General features: G+C 43.0%; 1 protein-coding gene across 1 annotated transcript in view; it reads left to right on the forward strand.

Annotated features, from left to right (window-relative positions):
• The first annotated feature begins 1,314 nt into the window (after positions 1-1,314).
• The window catches only part of il16 (interleukin 16), a 113,946-nt gene continuing 97,240 nt past the window's right edge, over positions 1,315-18,020 (forward strand). The window contains exons 1-5 of the mRNA XM_072381322.1: positions 1,315-1,357; positions 1,463-1,629; positions 1,716-1,865; positions 2,709-2,941; positions 3,160-3,444. Coding sequence (XP_072237423.1) covers positions 1,315-1,357; positions 1,463-1,629; positions 1,716-1,865; positions 2,709-2,941; positions 3,160-3,444 — 878 coding nt within the window. The remainder of the gene's footprint in view (positions 1,358-1,462; positions 1,630-1,715; positions 1,866-2,708; positions 2,942-3,159; positions 3,445-18,020) is intronic.

The following is an 18,020-nucleotide window of genomic DNA, read 5'->3' on the forward strand; positions in this document are numbered from 1 at the left end:
GAGTATATCTGCAGAGAAAGACATATATTGCCGGCAGTCTATGAAACCCTGGCCAAGCTTGCAGGGGCAACCGTCTTTACAAAGCTGGATGCCACGGCCGGATTCTGGCAGATACCCCTAGATCCACAATCAGTCCCGCTGACCACATTTATCACCCCTTTCGGGCGATGCTGTTACAAAGGACTGCCATTCGGGATTTCGTCAGCACCCGAACACTTGCAAAAGCGGCTAACACAGATGCTGACAGGGCTAGAAGGGACTGTATGTCATACTGACGACATTCTTGTCTTTGGATCAACGCGTGAACAACATGACCACAGACTGCACAGAGTGTTGGTGTGGCTCCAGGAAAAGGGCCTAACGCTCAATAATTACAAGTGCCAGTTTGCAGTCGACAAGGTCATGTTCCTGGGTCACATCGTCAGTTCAAGCAGCATTGAGACAGACCCGGCCAAATTAAGGCAATCACAGAGATGCCGACAACCAAAGATGCTGCTGATGTAAAAAGGTTTTGTGGGCATGGTCAACTACGTGGGAAAGTTCTCTCCACGCATAGCAGAGCTCACACAACCGCTACGAGACCTGCTCAAGACAGACACTGAGTGGGTGTGGGGCAGCAGAAAGCGTTCGACGAGCTGCGTAAAGAACTGAGCTCACCAATAGTGCTGGCACAGTACGGCCTGCACAAAGAGACAACAGTTGCAGCAGATGCTTCCTCCTTTGGGCTGGGAGGAGTGGCTCAGAAGCAGCTGTCTGGAGAATGGAGGCCAGTCGCCTTTATATCACGCAGCATGACGGACACTGAGCGCAGGTACGCCCAGACAGAAAAGGAGGCACTCGCGCTTACCTGGGCGTGTGAGCGTTTTCAGTCTTACCTGATAGGGATAGACTTTTTGATACAAACTGACCACAAGCCTCTCATCTCCCTGCCATTCTGAGATTTAGACTGCGACTACTTCGCTTCATGTACAAGATTGAACACGTGCCTGGAAAGAAATTGATCACAGCAGATGCACTGTCCAGGGCACTGATTCAAGCTCCACCTACACCAGAGGACATGCAGCTGGAACAGGATGTGTGTGTGTCCCTCAACTTGATAATGGAGCACTTGCCAGCGTCAGAGCAGAGGTTGGTGCAGATCAGAACAGCACAGGACACAGATGATATCTGCAAAAGGCTGAAAAACATGGTGCAATCAGGTTGGCCCCTGAGCAGAAAAGCTCTTCCGCCTCAACTGCAGCCATACTGGCAGAATCACCAAGACCTGCTGGTTGACTACTGATGAAATGCGAAAGATTCGTCATACCTATCTCAATGCTAGATGAAATGCTCAACAAAATACACGAAGGTCACCAAGGTATAACAAAGTGTGTGGCCAGAGCGCAGCAGTCCATATGGTGGCTAGGTCTGACCAAACAAATCAAAGAAAGAGTGAAAAACTGTGCAACCTGTGCACGTGAAGCTCACAGTGCACCAGAGCCGCTGCTGATGACTCCGTTGCCTGACAGGCCATGGCAGCGTGTGGCAGCGGATCTTTTCCAGTGGGACAATGCCATGTACCTTGTGGTTGTTGACTATTATTCACACTATACTGAAGTAGCTAACCTTACATCCACCACCACAGCTCAGGTGACAGGAAAGATGAAGACTATCCACACAAGTCTCTCGTGGCTTACAGAGCCACTCCCTTGTCACACGGCTAATCCCCTGCACAGATGCTGATGGGCTGCAACATCAGGACGCCTCTGCCTGTCAGCCAAGAGAAGCTAGAGCCAGCATGGCCTGACCTCCAGGCTTTCAGACAGAAGGGTCAAGACTTGAAAGAAAAACAGACCTCGTGGTTCAACAAACGACACAGCACAAAGGCGAGACAAGATCTCAGACCAGGACAAAGGGTCTGGGTGAAAAACACAAAGGGAACAGGGACTGTCAGTGGTCCAGCTCAGACACCCAGGTCTTACAACATAGACCTGCCGTCAGGAAGCCTCAGGAGAAACCGATCTCGCATGAGGGTCGTTCCAGAGACTGCCAGAGAGACTAGATTAGGCCGGACCATAAGACCACCATACAGAATTGATTTGTAAACTAGATAGAAAGCTGTGGGTTGTTTCACAGGGCAGAATAAACCCTGCACAGCTTGGGGACCCGAGTAGTCAACCCCGACCCCTAGATAGAAAAACAAACAAACAAAATTTTATGTTATGCCAGATGTTAACCAGGACGTATGTTTATAGGTGTGAATGTGCGTTACTGAAAAAAAAAACAGAGGAAAGGAAAAGTAATGCTGGTTACTTGAATAGTTAGTGCTCAGGTTTCCTATGTTTACTGTTCATGTTTATTAACAAATATGGTAAAACAAAATAAGTTCTTTTGAGAGTCTGACAGTTAACTAAAGGGGGGAGATGTAGTGAGAGCAGATGTGCACCTGTTGAGTAGGGAACATATAAGGGGACGGACATACAGGAGGTGGAGCAGATACTATAAATAAACTGTAACTGTAAATATACTGTAAATAAAGAGGACTGCAGACCGACAGATGTCTCCCATCTGGAACTAGATACAGACTGCCTGAACACGGCATGTTACAGAAAAGAAAAGGGCTTTCATCTCCACTAGCTTCCACAATTGCCTCTGCAGTTTCTCATAACACTTACCGACATGGATGCAGTAAGGCTGTCCTAACTGAATTTTCTCATTTCCCTCCAGAGCTTCCCTCCTCTCCATTAAGCTTTGGACCGGCTGGGAGAAGTGTGTCGATTTCTGAGCTTCCAGCACACACACAAAAACACACTCTGACAGCCATGCCTCAGAGATCCTCCCACCAGAGGAGGAAAGCCAGCACAGCAGCTGCTAGGAGGATGGAGAGAAGACGCAGGGGCAAGGGGGAAAGCAGCAGGAGCAGCCACAAACACTGCTCCAAGAAGCTGGCTATGTTTTCCAGGTATAGCTACCAGTCAAAGGCTTAGAGATAGAACTTTAAAGGAAGCTTGCAACACATGGGTCACTCACTTTTTTATTGGCAGCAACAAGACGCATCTCTCTTTATGAGGTTTACCTTTCTGCTGTATGGAATTCACTTAAATTGCTTTTGTGGCTTGCTAATTCAGAACTTGCTTTTAATGTCATTTAATGACTGAAATTTACTTTCTGATTGTCCAGGTCCCTGATCCTGTGTCATTCTAAGACTGATGATGACTGTTCCCAGGACAGACATGCTGGGATAGTGTTAGATGTGTGCAGGCCACGGAGTCAAAGCTGGCGGGGGGAGGTGACTGTCAAGGATCACACAGAGTATGGAGATACACATAACAGACAATGGAGGGTGACCCCGCAATTATCTACACAGAATGGAGGAGGCAGTGACACAGATACCCAGTATCACACCTCCACACTCAGGGAAAATAAAAGGAGTATAAGGAGGTCCTTCAGCATTAAGGTAGGCCAGTCAGAGTGCATTCCACAGCATAATTTTACATATCTTATATTTTTAACATAAACCTTTAGATTTTCTATCTCTTAATCTAATTAAAATTTTGACAAACTTATGTTTAATTTCCTATTTGTTCACTTTTTTAAAATTTTTATTCTTGGATCACACAGTCAACAGAGGGTGATCTGAGAAAACTAAGATTCATATACTAAAACTAAGTTTCCATATTCATCTTACCTTTCATCTAACATACTCAACACATATTCAAGCACACGTGACCCCTGCACCCTCCCAGGAATGGCGGAATCACTCCTTTCTGGTGACTGACTAAACATTCCTCTGTTTTACATATTTTATTGTCAGACTCTTAATTTACCTAAAAATAAACCCACACATCAAACTAATGAGCTATTTTCATTTATGAAGAAAGGAATATATCTTGTTTTAAATAACAATCTTTAAATTGATACTAAACCTGTGCTATATATGCTGGGGGGAGAATTTAATCTCAATGAAATGATAATCACATGCCCTGTGTTGGTGTGTTGTGAGCTGTGTCTGGCCTGAATCTGAAACATTGAGACAAAGACGGAGTTGTTTTCCTGGGCTCTTTCTACAGCTTGGCTTCAGAGCACATTCCATTAATGTCAGGAAGAGTACAATTTAGTCACTCATCTCTTACCCATACACAACTGAGTGAAAGATACTATGCAATATTTTGCATATATCTATTACCATTGCGTGTGCTCTCCAGATACCTCCTCCTTTTCCTAATCCTTAGATCCTATTATATCTTATCTATCCTGCATATTGCTACTGCATTTCAGCTCCTTCCCAGATACTGCAAGATAAAGTCAATAATTCTGGCAATGATTAAGATGCATTTTCAGGTCAAACGCATTGACTCCTTGTCCTCATCATCATGCAAGATTATCACAAAATATGTACAATCACCCCACTCATTTTTTTTGACAAAATATATCAGCTAGTGGAATCCATCTGATGAGAACATTTGACAAACAGTTGAATAAAAAATGTAAGTGGCTTCAGTTAGTTTCTCTAATCCAATAAGCATTCTGCTTCTCATTCTCAAGTGATTGATCTACTGTTATCTACTGTTATTTCTCCATTGCCGTCCATAGGCAGGTTCAGAAGAATGGCACTAACATGTTTACTACGTACCTGTGTTCAGTCACTGCAGTCTTGCACTGTTGCTGCCTCTTCCACTTCCTAATTGTTCATTTTTGCATCCTTCAGTCTGCTCGTGAATGCCAACTGTTCTGTAGATAACGAAAGGGGACGTCAGACTGACTTAGATTATATATAAAGCCCCATTTATTAGATTTCAGCTCAAAATATATTTAGTTGTGTTTAGGCCTCAATCATTTGAGAGAATCGTGATCATTATTGCATGATTTTCCGTGTTCTAGTCATCTTCATTCTCCTTATGATATGAGCTGACTGCATCCCTGTCTCCTGCTGTATTCATATCTGCCTCATGATTTTATCTTAGAAATCCTAAAAGGTATCAGTTCTTATATTTGTTCATTATTCTGAATTTTGTATGTAAATAATTCACCATCTTCAACTGCAATTATGACATTATTAGCATTAGTCTTGTCTGAGGAGTGGAATCTTAAAGTGGACATGGCACGATCATTTTCATTTATTTATTTCTTCATTTTGGGAATCTCTAGATCAGCTTTTCACACTTCACAGCTCCAAATACTTACATGGGGAAGCCTCCTCCTGAGAAAGAAAGAATCTGGCTCTGATTAGTTGAATTCCTAAAGGTTTGCCGAGGGGGTAGGGAAAGGCATGATGGGGATTCGTGGATGCACACAACTACAGTTGCCCGCTAGGAAGCTATGACGACACATAAACAAGAGAAAAAACTTTGAGAAACACTGCATTTTCAAGCATGAGTGAGCAGCACAATGAACCATCACAATGATAATTATAGTAGAACATCTCTGTTTGGTAAATATACTCAAAAATGTATGGAATACTGTGGTTACTCTTTAGGTTTTCATTCTTTCACCCATGTGGCGCATCTTTGTCATTTTTACAAGTCTAGCTTGCTGGAGGAAAAGGGGAGTAGAGTAACATAAACAGTTTTCCAAGAGTAACAATGATAAACTTTTAATGAATGAAGTCAAATTACAGAAGCTAAAGGACCTACCCAACACAGAAAGACAAAGAGAGGTAGTGTGGGAACTAAAATAGCCAAAACCTGAAATGCAAAGAGTGCGCTCCCTCCCGGACCAAACTTAAACTCTGTCATTTTTTAAATGGAAACAGCCCTCACACACAATCAAGTAAACCCTGCAAGGGGTTGCAACCAGTGATGGACAGTAACAGAGTACATTTGCTTGAGTACTGTACTTAAGTAAATTTTTTGAGTACCCGTACTTTACTTGAGTGTTTGGTTTTTTGGAAAACTTTCACTCTACTACATTTGTACTTTTGACATCACTATATTTCTAGGAAGCTTGTCGTTACTTGTTCCTTTTAGGCTTTGTAATCCGCTGTTTTTCTTTCCTAAAATGCAATTGGCCACACACTGTGCTCCTCACAAGAAGGGAACCAATCAAAGTCGCCGCTCACACCTGGGATGGATTTGGAAATACATCATCCTCGTTCTGTTTCGTTCAAACAGAGCTCGGCAATGTAGGAGAAACTCAAGCAGAAAGATCAACGCACCCTTGGCCATATCTCAGCTTGATGTTTGAGAATTTGGAAATGAAAAATAGTTTGTATCAGTTTAAATGTCTTCTGTGTTCACGGCGGAACAAACTACTTTTCTGCATTTAAAGAACTCCCCATCCAACCTGAGAAAGCACATTGAGGTATGTAAGCAAACTTTTTTTTCATTCCAGATACAGTTTAGATGAAGTGGTTGCGGTTTAATGCGATGAGCGATGATTGAAATACAGCCGACCATTAGTGCGCTGAGTTTGGTTGACAAGTGAGAGGGAAACAACCAAACTAGAGGTGATGATTGTTGGGAGAGGGGGCAGACTAACAAATATGGTTTGGGTAAGTTTGATCTGTTATTCTGGCAAGTTTAGTTAAGTGGCCTTAACTAAACCTTAGGTTCGTCAGCCTTGCCTGAGCGAGCTGTTAGTCAAACGAGTTTCTTTGGGCATGAAAGAAATGTACATGATGTTAAACTTATAACCCTACTAATGTTCTATATTTGTTGATTAACAACAATGCAGTGAAATTAAAATTCCTGAAAGAAATGTGTACATATCGTAATAAACCTCTTAAAAGGATAGTTCACTATACTGTAGAGTGAAAACTTATTCAATATCTACTCATCCTGTGCTGATGTGTGAATGGGTGAAGATCTTCAATTCACAAAACACTCCTGGGGTCCGTTTCACAAAGCAGGTTCATCAAACTCTGAGTCTAATCCTGAACTCTGAGTTGATCTACTCTGACATAGAAAACTCTGAGTTTCCGGTTCCAGAAACGCTGATTTGACTTAGTTTAGTCAACTCTGAGTAGTTTCACCTTGAGTTAAGGGCGTGCGCCACAATTATAAAAAGCCAGCATCAACGGAGCCCCGATTTGATGAGTCACCATGGCAACAAGGAAGAGGAGAGCTACGTTTTTCACCAACCTAATTGGAAACATTAATGTGCTCATACGGCGAGTTTCAACACATTTTTAGAAAGAAGTGCAACACGCTGCAGCTGCAACAGAGGGAGACGGCGTGGGAGAACGTTGCTGCTCGGGTCAGTGCGGAAGTTTAAATGTAGTCCTTTACAATCACAATAATATTACAGGGAAAACTGCTTGAATGGTGGCCTATTCATTCATTTCATTTAGGTGCAATCCGGCGGGGGAGAAGCGCACTTGGCAGCAGCTTAAGATGAAATATAAAAACATTGTTGAAACAGGTCAGACCTCAGCATGGAGGCGCCTCATTTTGATCATGTTTTACACTGTAAAGTTAATATTAAGTGGCTATTTGTTTTATCCCAACATAATGCTGTTTTCACACACATAACTGTCTTCATCTGTATCATGTTCTGTTAAATAATTAAGCCTATTTAAACTGATTTTTTTTTTTAAAAAAGACAAGTAAATGCTCTACTTGGACCACCACATAAGGAAGACAGATCTGGAAATTGAAATACTGAAACATAAGATTGAAATATGGTAAAACATAAATACGGTAAAACATAACTGAGTGCATGGTCCCAGGTGAATTATGTTAACTATTGGAACATTAACTAACTAGCTCTTGTATTTGTAGGAAATAAAGAAGACTAAATTAAATTTGTATTATCTCTTTATTTGACTACTGTGGTGGTGGTGAAGATGGTGACTTAAACTCTAAAGTGATTATTGCATATGCTGTCTCTGACCGCCCTGCATACAGTTTCCATGCTCAAGTGCTCTGCATCTCCAACATTGTACAAAAAACTTCCATTTGCAAAGAAACGCGGTGCAACACACAATATCTGCTAGGATGTGAGAGCATGGTACCGCTCAAAAAAGATAATTGTCTGGAAATGCTAAAACATCTATGATGGTCTGATAACCATCTCCCGACGAATATTTAATTCTCTGCGCAGTAATGCTGCACCTTCACCCAGGGGATCGTTGTCAAAAGGACATGTTTGTGAAAAAAGTCGCCTCCTGCTGTGTCTGACGGACTTCCAGAACTTCTAGAAGAACTGGGCTACGCCAAAACTCGCCTCCCGACTGAACGAATGAGGGAATCAAATGTTATGTGTGGCTGAAAGAGGGCGGAGACAGAGAGAAACTCAAGGTTTATTGAGAAAAACCTGGTCCCGACCAGGTTAGGTTCATAGAGTCTGTTACTACGGTAACTGACCGAGAGCTTAAGTTACCTCTCTCTGAAACAGGCTAGAGTTACCCCTCTTTCTCTGGTTTGAATTACCTCCCTTTGTGAAAGGGAAAACTAAGAGTTTCCCTCATTTCAGGGTAAATAAACTCATAGTTTTCACTAAACCTGCTTTGTGAAACAGACCTCTGGAATCTCAGCAGAAAACTGGATTTGGCTGCAATGCTGTTTTCTGATGAGACTACGAGAGTGTTTTGTGAACTGAATGTCTTCATCAAAGCAGAGTTGTAGTTTGTTCACGGTACTGTTCTCAACAGTAAACTTCTACTCCATGGTGAATGTGTGGGGAGTTTTTTGGGTGGGGATTCAATTCAATTCAATTCAGTTCAGTTTTATTTATATAGCACCAAATTACAACAATTGTCATCTCAAGGCACTCAAATAATATAGTCCAATTCAAGCCAATTGGAATTCAATTCATTGTAATCATAATTCCATGAAATCAAATTAATTAATTTCAAAATAATCAAATTCATTCACATAGAGTCCATTCAAAAAACAATATCTTAGCTAAGAAAACCAACAGATTGAAACACAAGTTAATGACCACAATAATGTCACATGTACATAATATAATTTGAGAAATTAAACAGGGGGAAAAAGAGAGCAAAGTGAGGAAAGGTGTAACAGATGAGGTCCCCCAGCAGTCTAAGCCTATAGCAGCTTAACTATGGGATGTTTCAGGATTACCTGAGCCATCCCTAACTATAAGCTTTATCAGAAAGGAAAGTTTTCAGCCTAATCTTAAAAGTGGAAAGGGTGTCTGCTTCCCGGACATTTACTGGCAGCTTATTCCACAAGAGAGGGGCCTGATAACTGAAGGCTCTGCCTCCCATTCTACTTTTAGAAACTCTGGGAACAACAAGTAAACCTGCAGTTTGGGAGCAAAGTGCTCTGTTAGGAAAATATTTTACAATGAGATCTTTAAGATATGATGGAGCTCGGTCATTAAGAACTTTATAAGTGAGAAGAAGAATCTTAAATTATATTCTGAATTTAACAGGGAGCCAATGAAGAGAAGCTAAAACTGGAGAAACATGATCTCTCCTGTTAGTTCTCATCAGAACTCTGGCTGCAGCATTTTGGATCAGCTGGAGGCTTTTCAGAGAATATGTGGGACAGCCCAATAATAAGGAATTACAGTAGTCCAATCTTGAAGTAACAAATGCATGAACTAGTTTCTCTGCATCACCCTGAGACAGGATGTTCCTGATTTTAACAATATTACGAAGGTGAAAGAAGGCTAGAAACCAGCTTTAAATGATGAATTCTGGTCAAAAATAACTCCAGGGTTCCTCACTGTAGAACCAGAAGCCAAGGAAATACCATCTTGATGAACTATATAACTACACTATTTCTCCCTGAAGTCATCCAGGTTTTTATGTCTTTAAGACAGGCTTGTAGTATGACCAACCTATTGGTTTCATCTGGTTTCATAGATAAGTACAGCTGAGTATCATCAGCATAACAATGGAAATTTATGCCATGCTGTCTAATAATGTTATCTAATGGAAGCATGTATAAAGCAAAAATAATTGGTCCAGGCACAGAACCCTGAGGAACTCCATGACTTACTCCAATGTGTGAGGAAGATTCTTCATTTACAAGAACAAACTGGAATCTATCAGATAAATATGACTTAAACCAGCCTAATGCAGTTCCTTTAATCCCAATAACATGTTCAAGTCTCTGTAACAGAATGCTGTGATCGATCGTATCAAATGCAGCACTGAGATCCAACAGGACAAGCACAGAAACAAGTCCGCTATCAGAGGCTAAGAGGAGATCATTGGTAACTTTCACCAGTGCTGTTTCTGTGCTATGATGCACTCTGAATCCTGACTGAAACTCTTCAAACAGATTATTTCTATGGAAATGATCACAAAGTTGAGCTGCAACTATTTTTTCAAGAACTTTAGACAAAAAAGGGAGATTGGATATAGGTCGATAATAATGATACCTTTCTAGGTTGCTATGTGCCGGCCTCATCGGCAAAAAGTCTGTGTAGCTCGCAATTTTGTTTTTTCATTGTTTATATAATTATATGTCATTTTTAGTGGCACTGTCAAGGATTAGACACAGAATTAAACATCCAATTCCAACTGAGCTAAAAAAAAGCTGTACAGCGGATGCAGAGATGGAGCAAAACGAAAGGCAAAGAGGGACAACAGGAGGTGGAGGTACAAGTCTTATCTGCCCTCTGTGATTATGGGAAATGCTAACTCGCTACCAAACAAGTGTGATGAGCTAGAGGCTCTTGTGTGGAACCAACAGCTGTATAAGGAGAGCAGTTTGATCTGTCTGTCTGAGTCCTGGCTGAACGACAACACACCAGACTCATGTGTGGACATACCCGGCTTCACAGCCGTACGAGTGGATCGTGACCGGAGTACGAGCGTTAAGCGGAAAGGAGGAGGTATTTTCCTGTTTTTAATCAGAGATGGGTTAACCCCTGCAATGTGACCGTTAAGGAGAGGATATGTTGTCCAGACATTGAACTGCTGTCAGTTGGTTTCCGTGCCTTCTATGCACCCAGAGAGTTCCCAAATACAGTCATCATCGTTGTTTACATTCCACCGAGGGTAGCACCTACAATGGTGTGTGATGTCATCCATAACGTCGTTGCCAGGATACAGACCCAGCATCCTGAGGCATTCAATGCAATCATAGGGATTTTTTTCCCTTGTCCTGTCCAGCATTATGGCAGCAAAATTGTAGTCTGAATACCTTTGATGCCAAACAGATTTGCTTTGCCAAGGGAAGTTTTATAAATGTAAAGCTCCCCTTGATGCCCATCAACTGCCCATTTTATTTATTTTTCTTTACAATATATAACATCAGGGGTCAGGGAAAGAAGAAGAGAGAAGAAGACTAAAGAAGAGGAAACAGAACAAAAATAGAAAGAAAAGCCAGACAACCAGCTGCTACACCTGTAAAAACAAAACAGACGACAATCCAAGACCTCTGTGGGGAATCCAGCCTTAGCGCCACCAGGAGCACCTGAAAGCAGACAAGCAGAGAAAAAACAAACAGACAAACAAAAACAAGCACAAGTTGGGGCAATCGCATACAACACAACTGTGAATACAGATGACCTGAAACCACAGGATAACACATCAGCTGCTTAGCGAGCTGCTACTGGACTAATGAATGTGTGTGTGTGTGTGCATGCAATACGCATGGCACAGGACCTACATGATAACCCTGCTTAATTATGAGTGTATAAGTGTACAGAGCCACAATCCACAGCCCCCCCCCCCAGCAATCAGAAGCAGGCAGAGAGAGCCACAAGACCCAGGCCACCAGCAGCCCCCACAGAGCACAGAACCCAGTCTGACTAGTGGGTTCCTTCTATGTAGCTTATTGTTAGCTTTTTATATAGCTGTTATATCTTCATTTGTAAGTCGCTTTGGATAAAAGCGTCTGATAAATACATAAACATAAACATAATTAAAATTGAGGGGCAGCCAACCTTGTAGAACTGGGAGCGCGGCCCTCTGGGCAGCCTACATACCCACCTACAGCCCCGCCCACCAGATGCCACTCAGTGCAACCACCCCCCAAAACCTAATTTGTGTGTAATTAATTAATAATTAAAACAGGGGCGGGGAACTGCAGAGTGCAGCCAAGGGGACCATCTACGTGGCCCCATCCACTACACCCCACAGAACACACACGCCCCCAAAACCCTGCATGTGTGAGTGTGTGCTGTGTACAGGAATCAGAAGGGAGAGGGGTATGGGGATATAGAGAGGGCAGCCAGAGACTGGCTGCAAAAGGCACCCCTGTTATCTGGGACCCGCCACAGGGCAGGAGGGCCTGATGTCCACCAGGCTCGGGGCCTGCAGCGACCATATTCGGGGAGCTACTGTACCCCCAGAAGGCACCCATCTGCCCCACCCCTCCTCACCCCAGAGGACCTCTACAAAAAACAAACAACAAACAAAAAACCCAGCCAAACAAACAAACAAACCATGCAGTCACACCAGTCGCAGCAGCCCGGGCCTGAGACCCACCATCACCCAGGCCCATTCAGAGCAACCAGCCTGGCACCAGGACCTGCACCAGCCCACCCATACTGTGGCGTGCCCAGGGCAACCCAGACCCCCCAGGCACAGGCAGCACCCAGACACTAGGGCCCAGGCCCACCACCACCATCCAAGCCAGAGCGGTCTGGCCACAGTTGGCCAGCAACCACCACCCTAAGGCCCCTAAGGGACCCTGCCCCACATCGCAAGACAGCCCCACCCGCAAGCCCGCAAAACTCCCCTCCAAGCCCGACACACAGTCCCCCCCAGCAATGATCAACCCGGTCCCCATGACCCGAGAGACCACCGGAGGCCCGAAGCCACACAGTCCCCCCCAGCACACACCCAACCGCCTCGAGTGACGGGACAGCATCCCACCTCCACCACTATGTGATAAAGCTAATCAGCGGGGACCACAGAGAATGAAATTCAATGAAATTCAATTGATGTTTTGAGGTGGCAGACATTGTTTCCATGCTAATCTAATCTAAAAGAAAATTTCTCAACTGGTTAATACATAGATTGTTCTTCCCTTTCCAGTTCATGAGAATAGGGGATTTCAACCACGTCTCTCTGTCCTCCTGCCTGACTGGCTTTGTATAGTATGTGGACTGTCCAACATGTGGAGAAAAGACATTAGATCTGTTTTATGCTAATGTGAAGGAGGCTCACAGGGCAGTGTCTCTTCCACCACTGGTAGATCTGATCACAGCATGGTCTATCTACAACCCACATACAGACCTTGTGTACAAAGACTTCCTGTTACTACCAGATCTTTCAGGAAGTGGTCACCAGAGGCGAGTGATGCATTGAGAGACTGCTTTGATGTCACAGACTGGGCTGTACTGCTGGAGGAAGAAGAAATGGACATGGAGGGTCAGCACCACCACTGACTACATTACCTTCTGTAGGGACACTGTGATTCCAGTGAGGACTGTAAGGTGCTATCCTAATAATAAACCATGGATAACCAGTGACATCAAAGACCTCCTGAACCAGAAAAAGATGGCGTTCCAGAATGGGGATGGAGTAGATTGGAGTAGGATGGAGGAATGTACAACAGGAGCGCAAAAAAATACTACGTCGAGCTTAGGTGGAGTACAAGAAAAAGTAAGAGACAGCTGGAGAACAATAACACCAAGGAGGTGTGGAGGGGCATGAGGACCATTACTGAAGAACTTTCAGTCTGTGGAAGGTGATGATGACAGAGCCAATACTTTCAACCAATATTACAACAGGTTTCATAGTGTGGCTTTTTCCACCCCTACAGCTGCTTCCTCTATACTGCTTCCACTGCCCAGCTGTACTTCCATCTCAATGGCAACTCGCATCACCAAGCCTCCTCCTTCGCCTGACTGCACCTTCACCTCTGCAGCACCTCTCACCAACAGGCTTCTTCTGTCCAGCTGTACCTCCACCTCTGAGGCAGCTTCCACCACCAGGCATCCTGAGCCCAGCTGCACCTCCACATCTGTGGCAGCTACCGCATCCAGGCCTCCTGAGCCCAGCTGCATCTTCACATCTGTCGCTGCTCCCACCACTTGGCCTCCTCACTTCAGCTGCACCTCCACCTCTGCAGCAACCCAACACTAGCCCCTCCTCTGTCCAGCTGCACCCCTACCCCCATCTCTATAACTGATAGCAACATCACTCCTGTCGTCAACCCTCAGTTACAACCTCTTTGTCTAACTATTAAGGAGGTTGGAGCTGAGCTCAGGAGACTTCAGTCAGGGAGGGCAGCAGGCCCAGATGGAGTCTGTCTAAGGCTTCTGAGGGACTGTGCTGTCAACTAGCAGTCCTTCTTCAGAGGCTCTTCAATATGAGCCTTCAGATGGAAAAAGTCCCGGTGCTGTGGAAAACTTCTTGTCTCATAACCGGTGGAGCTGAATGACTACAGACAGGCTTTGACATCTCATATCATGAAGACCTTTGAGAGACTTCTTGTTCGCCGGGTGTGAACCTGGATGTGCCTGGTTTATATTTGAGAATCATGTTCTTTGACTTCTCCAGTGCCTTCAACACCATATGGCCTCCCACTGAAAGATAAGCTTCTAACTATGGATGTGACCCCCTCCCTGAAATCCTGGATTATAGACTATCTGACTGCCAGACCACAGTATGTCAGGATGGGGAGGTGTGTTTCTGGAACACTGGAATGCAGTACTGGGGCTCCGCAGGGTACTGTTTTGGCTCCTTTTCTTTTCAGTCTGTACACATCAGACTTCAGGTACAACTCAGAGTCCTGCCACATGCAGAAGTATTCTGATGATACAGCTGTTGTGACATGTGTGCACGGTGGACAGGAGAAGGAGTACAGGGACCTTGTGGAGTCCTTCTATGGCAGGACCAAAAATAACTGTTTGCTCCTGAACACTACCAAGACCAAAAAGATGGTGGTGGACTTCAGGAGATCTAAAACTCCATATCAGTCAGTCTGCATTGATGGAGGGGAGATAGAGACTGTTCAGACCTGCAAATACCTGGGGGTGGTGCTGGACAATAAACTGGAGTGGTCTGCCAACATAGAAACAGTGTACAGGACGGGCCAGACCAGTCTCTTCTTCCTGAGATGGCTCAGGTCCTTCAAATAATCACCTTATTTCTCCCTATAATTTACACATCTTGCATAGTTAACTCTATCACATACTTGTTTGCCAAAACAATGTCGGACTCCGTAGTTTTCTCTGGACCCCTGCCAAATCTGACCAGTGATGACATGTTTAGCCGCATGTCCTCATTCAATCGCTGGTTGTCTAGATGGTGTCCAGCAAACAACGTGGGCTACATAGATAATTGGCAATCTTTCTGGACCTGGTCTGATGAGGAGAGACGGCATCCATCCCACTTTGGGAGGAGCGGCTCTCATTTCTAGAAATATGGACGAATTTATTAGTCATCCAAAAACATGACAACCCAGGGTTGAGACCAGGATGCAGAGTTGTAGTCTTACACACTTCTCTGCGGCTTCCCACCTGATGCTGCCCCCCCCCCCCCCCAATCAAAAAACACAAAAGGAGCAAATCCTCTTGTGCAAAAAAAATTTAAAACAAAAACTTTAACTGAACAAAAACATGAAACTATTAAATGTGGTTTTCTGAATATTAGATCTCTCCCTTTGAAGTCTCTGTTAGTGAATGATTTGATCTGTGATCATCATATTGATATATTTTGTCTTACAGAAACCTGGCTGCAGCAGGAGGATCATGTTAGCATTAATGAATCAACTCCCTCTGACTATTTAAATGTTCCTCCAACCACAGGTAGAGGAGGAGGAGTGGCAGCTATCTTCAGATCAGGGTTACTAATCAGTCCTAGACCCAAGATTAGTTTGAGCTCTTTTGAATCTCTGATTCTCAGTTTTTCCCAAAGTGGAAATCACAAAAACCTCTTGTGTTTGTTGTTGTGTATCGTCCACCTGGCCCTTATTCTGAGTTTCTGTCTGAATTCTCAGTTTTTATCCCAGTTAGTGCTGAGTACAGATAAAGTCATTGTAGTGGGTGACTTTAATATTCATGTAGATGTTGAAAATGACAGCCTAAATATTAACTTTAATTCTATATTAGACTCTATTGGATTTTCTCAAAGTGTTCACAGACCTACTCACTGCCTTAATCATACCCTTGACCTTGTGCTGACTTATGGCATTGAGAGTGAACAGTTAACAGTGTTACCTCATAACCCTGTCTTGTCTGACCATTTTTAATAACTTTTGAATTTACATTACTTGACTACACGGTTTCTGAGAAGAATTCTACATATAGAAGGTGTCTGTCAGAGAATGCTGTAACCAGATTTAAAGAGTTGATTTCATCATCCTTTTCTTCACTGCCATGTGCTGATATGACAGAGGACGGCTACCTAAATTTTACTTCAGTAGAACTTGACTCTCTTGTTGACAGCACTATAGCTTCAATGCGTACAACACTGGACAATGTTGCCCCTCTGAAAAGGAAGGTAATCAGTCAGAAGAGGTTGGCTCCTTGGTATAATTCACAGCTGCTTTAAAGCAGACTGCAATAAAGCTGGAGAGACAGTGGCTTTCCTCTAATTTAGAAGAGTCTCAATTAGTCTGGAAAGATAATTTAATAACGTATAAGAAAGCACTTCGTAAAGCTAGAACTGCTTATTATTCATCATTGATAGAAGAGAATAAGAATAATCCCAGGTTTCTTTTCAGCACTGTTGCCAGGCTGACAAAGAGTCCGAGCTCTGTTGAGCCATGTATTCCTTTAACTCTCAGCAGTGATGATTTCATGAGATTCTTTATCAATAAAATTGTTTCTATCAGAGAGAAGATTAATGGAATCCTTCCCACTATTATCACTGATGTATCATCAAGTAGAGCAGCTTTAGAAGTATCTTTAGAACCTGATTTGTATTTAGACAGCTTCTGCCCAGTTGATCTCTCTGAGCTAACAACAGCAATAGTCTCTTCTAAACCATCAACTTGTATTTTAGACCCAATCCCAACCAGACTGTTCAAGGAGGTTTTCCCCTTAACTGACACTTCCATATTGGATTTGATCGATCGGTCTTTGTTGACAGGATATGTACCTCAGACTTTTAAGGTTGCTGTAATTAAGGCGAGACACTACAGGTGAATAGGGTAACATTTTAAAATAATAGATATCACCATAAAACTTCCTCTGTTGATTACTTATACAAGTATGAAGAAAAAATGTATTACAAGTTTTTTAAATTTGTATGTTTGATTATGCAAATTAGGCATTATCTCATTAAATAAGCGCAAATTTGCATATATTTCCAGTAGATAGATCTGAACATATGATAAAGCCAGGTGCAAAATTCTTTTTTCATTTTGTTTCCACACCAGATGAAAAAAAATACAGAAGGATTTTAGGATATCTGCTTTCATTACCTAGAAAATCAAAATATACTGTTAATAGCCTTAAAAAATTATAGACTCAGCCACACCTCCACACACCCTGTATATAAATCTAATTTAATTGAATTTAATTGAATGTCTGCAGTGACATGATGTGCATGTTTTATCACACTATCACTGAGAGTGCACAGTTCTATGCTGTTGTCTGCTGGGGGAGTTGCACTACAGACAAAAACTGTAGGCGCCTGGACAAACTGGTGAAAAAGGCCAGTTCTGTTGTAGTTTGCGGGAGGGCAGGGAGGGCATTCCCAACCATATAAAATAGATAAATAAATATTTATGTGACATAAAACACACACACAGTGACAGTAAATATATCAGAATTCATTTGACCATTGAAAATGTAAAATGTAAATTAATTTTTGGCCCTCAAGTGGTGTGACTATCGTCTTTCATTCATATATCTCTCCTGCAGCCATTCTGCTCGCCTCGTCATAATGTGATATACCTACAAACCTACTAACTATGAAAATAAAACAATGTGGATATAAAGAGGTTCTAAAACGTCCTGATGCTCCAACGGATACAGGTAGTGAGAAAAACAGCTCAACTACTGCAACAACGAGCACTCATGATGACAGGGTAACAGAGGCAGCAGCAGCAGCTGGCTCTCAGCCAACTTCGATCAGCTCTCAAGCAGCTCCAATCCATTGTACTGCAAGACAAGGAGATAATACAGATGAACTAGGAGAAAAACAAGCTTCTCCCAAGCAGCCTGCTTTGTCCGAATTCCCCTCAAAACGTTTTGGCAGTGTAAAGTGATCTTTTTCCACC

This window comes from Leuresthes tenuis, unplaced genomic scaffold, assembly GCF_036924035.1.
Source record: "Leuresthes tenuis unplaced genomic scaffold, fLeuTen1.0.hap1 SCAF_2, whole genome shotgun sequence".
Lineage (NCBI taxonomy): Eukaryota > Metazoa > Chordata > Actinopteri > Atheriniformes > Atherinopsidae > Leuresthes > Leuresthes tenuis.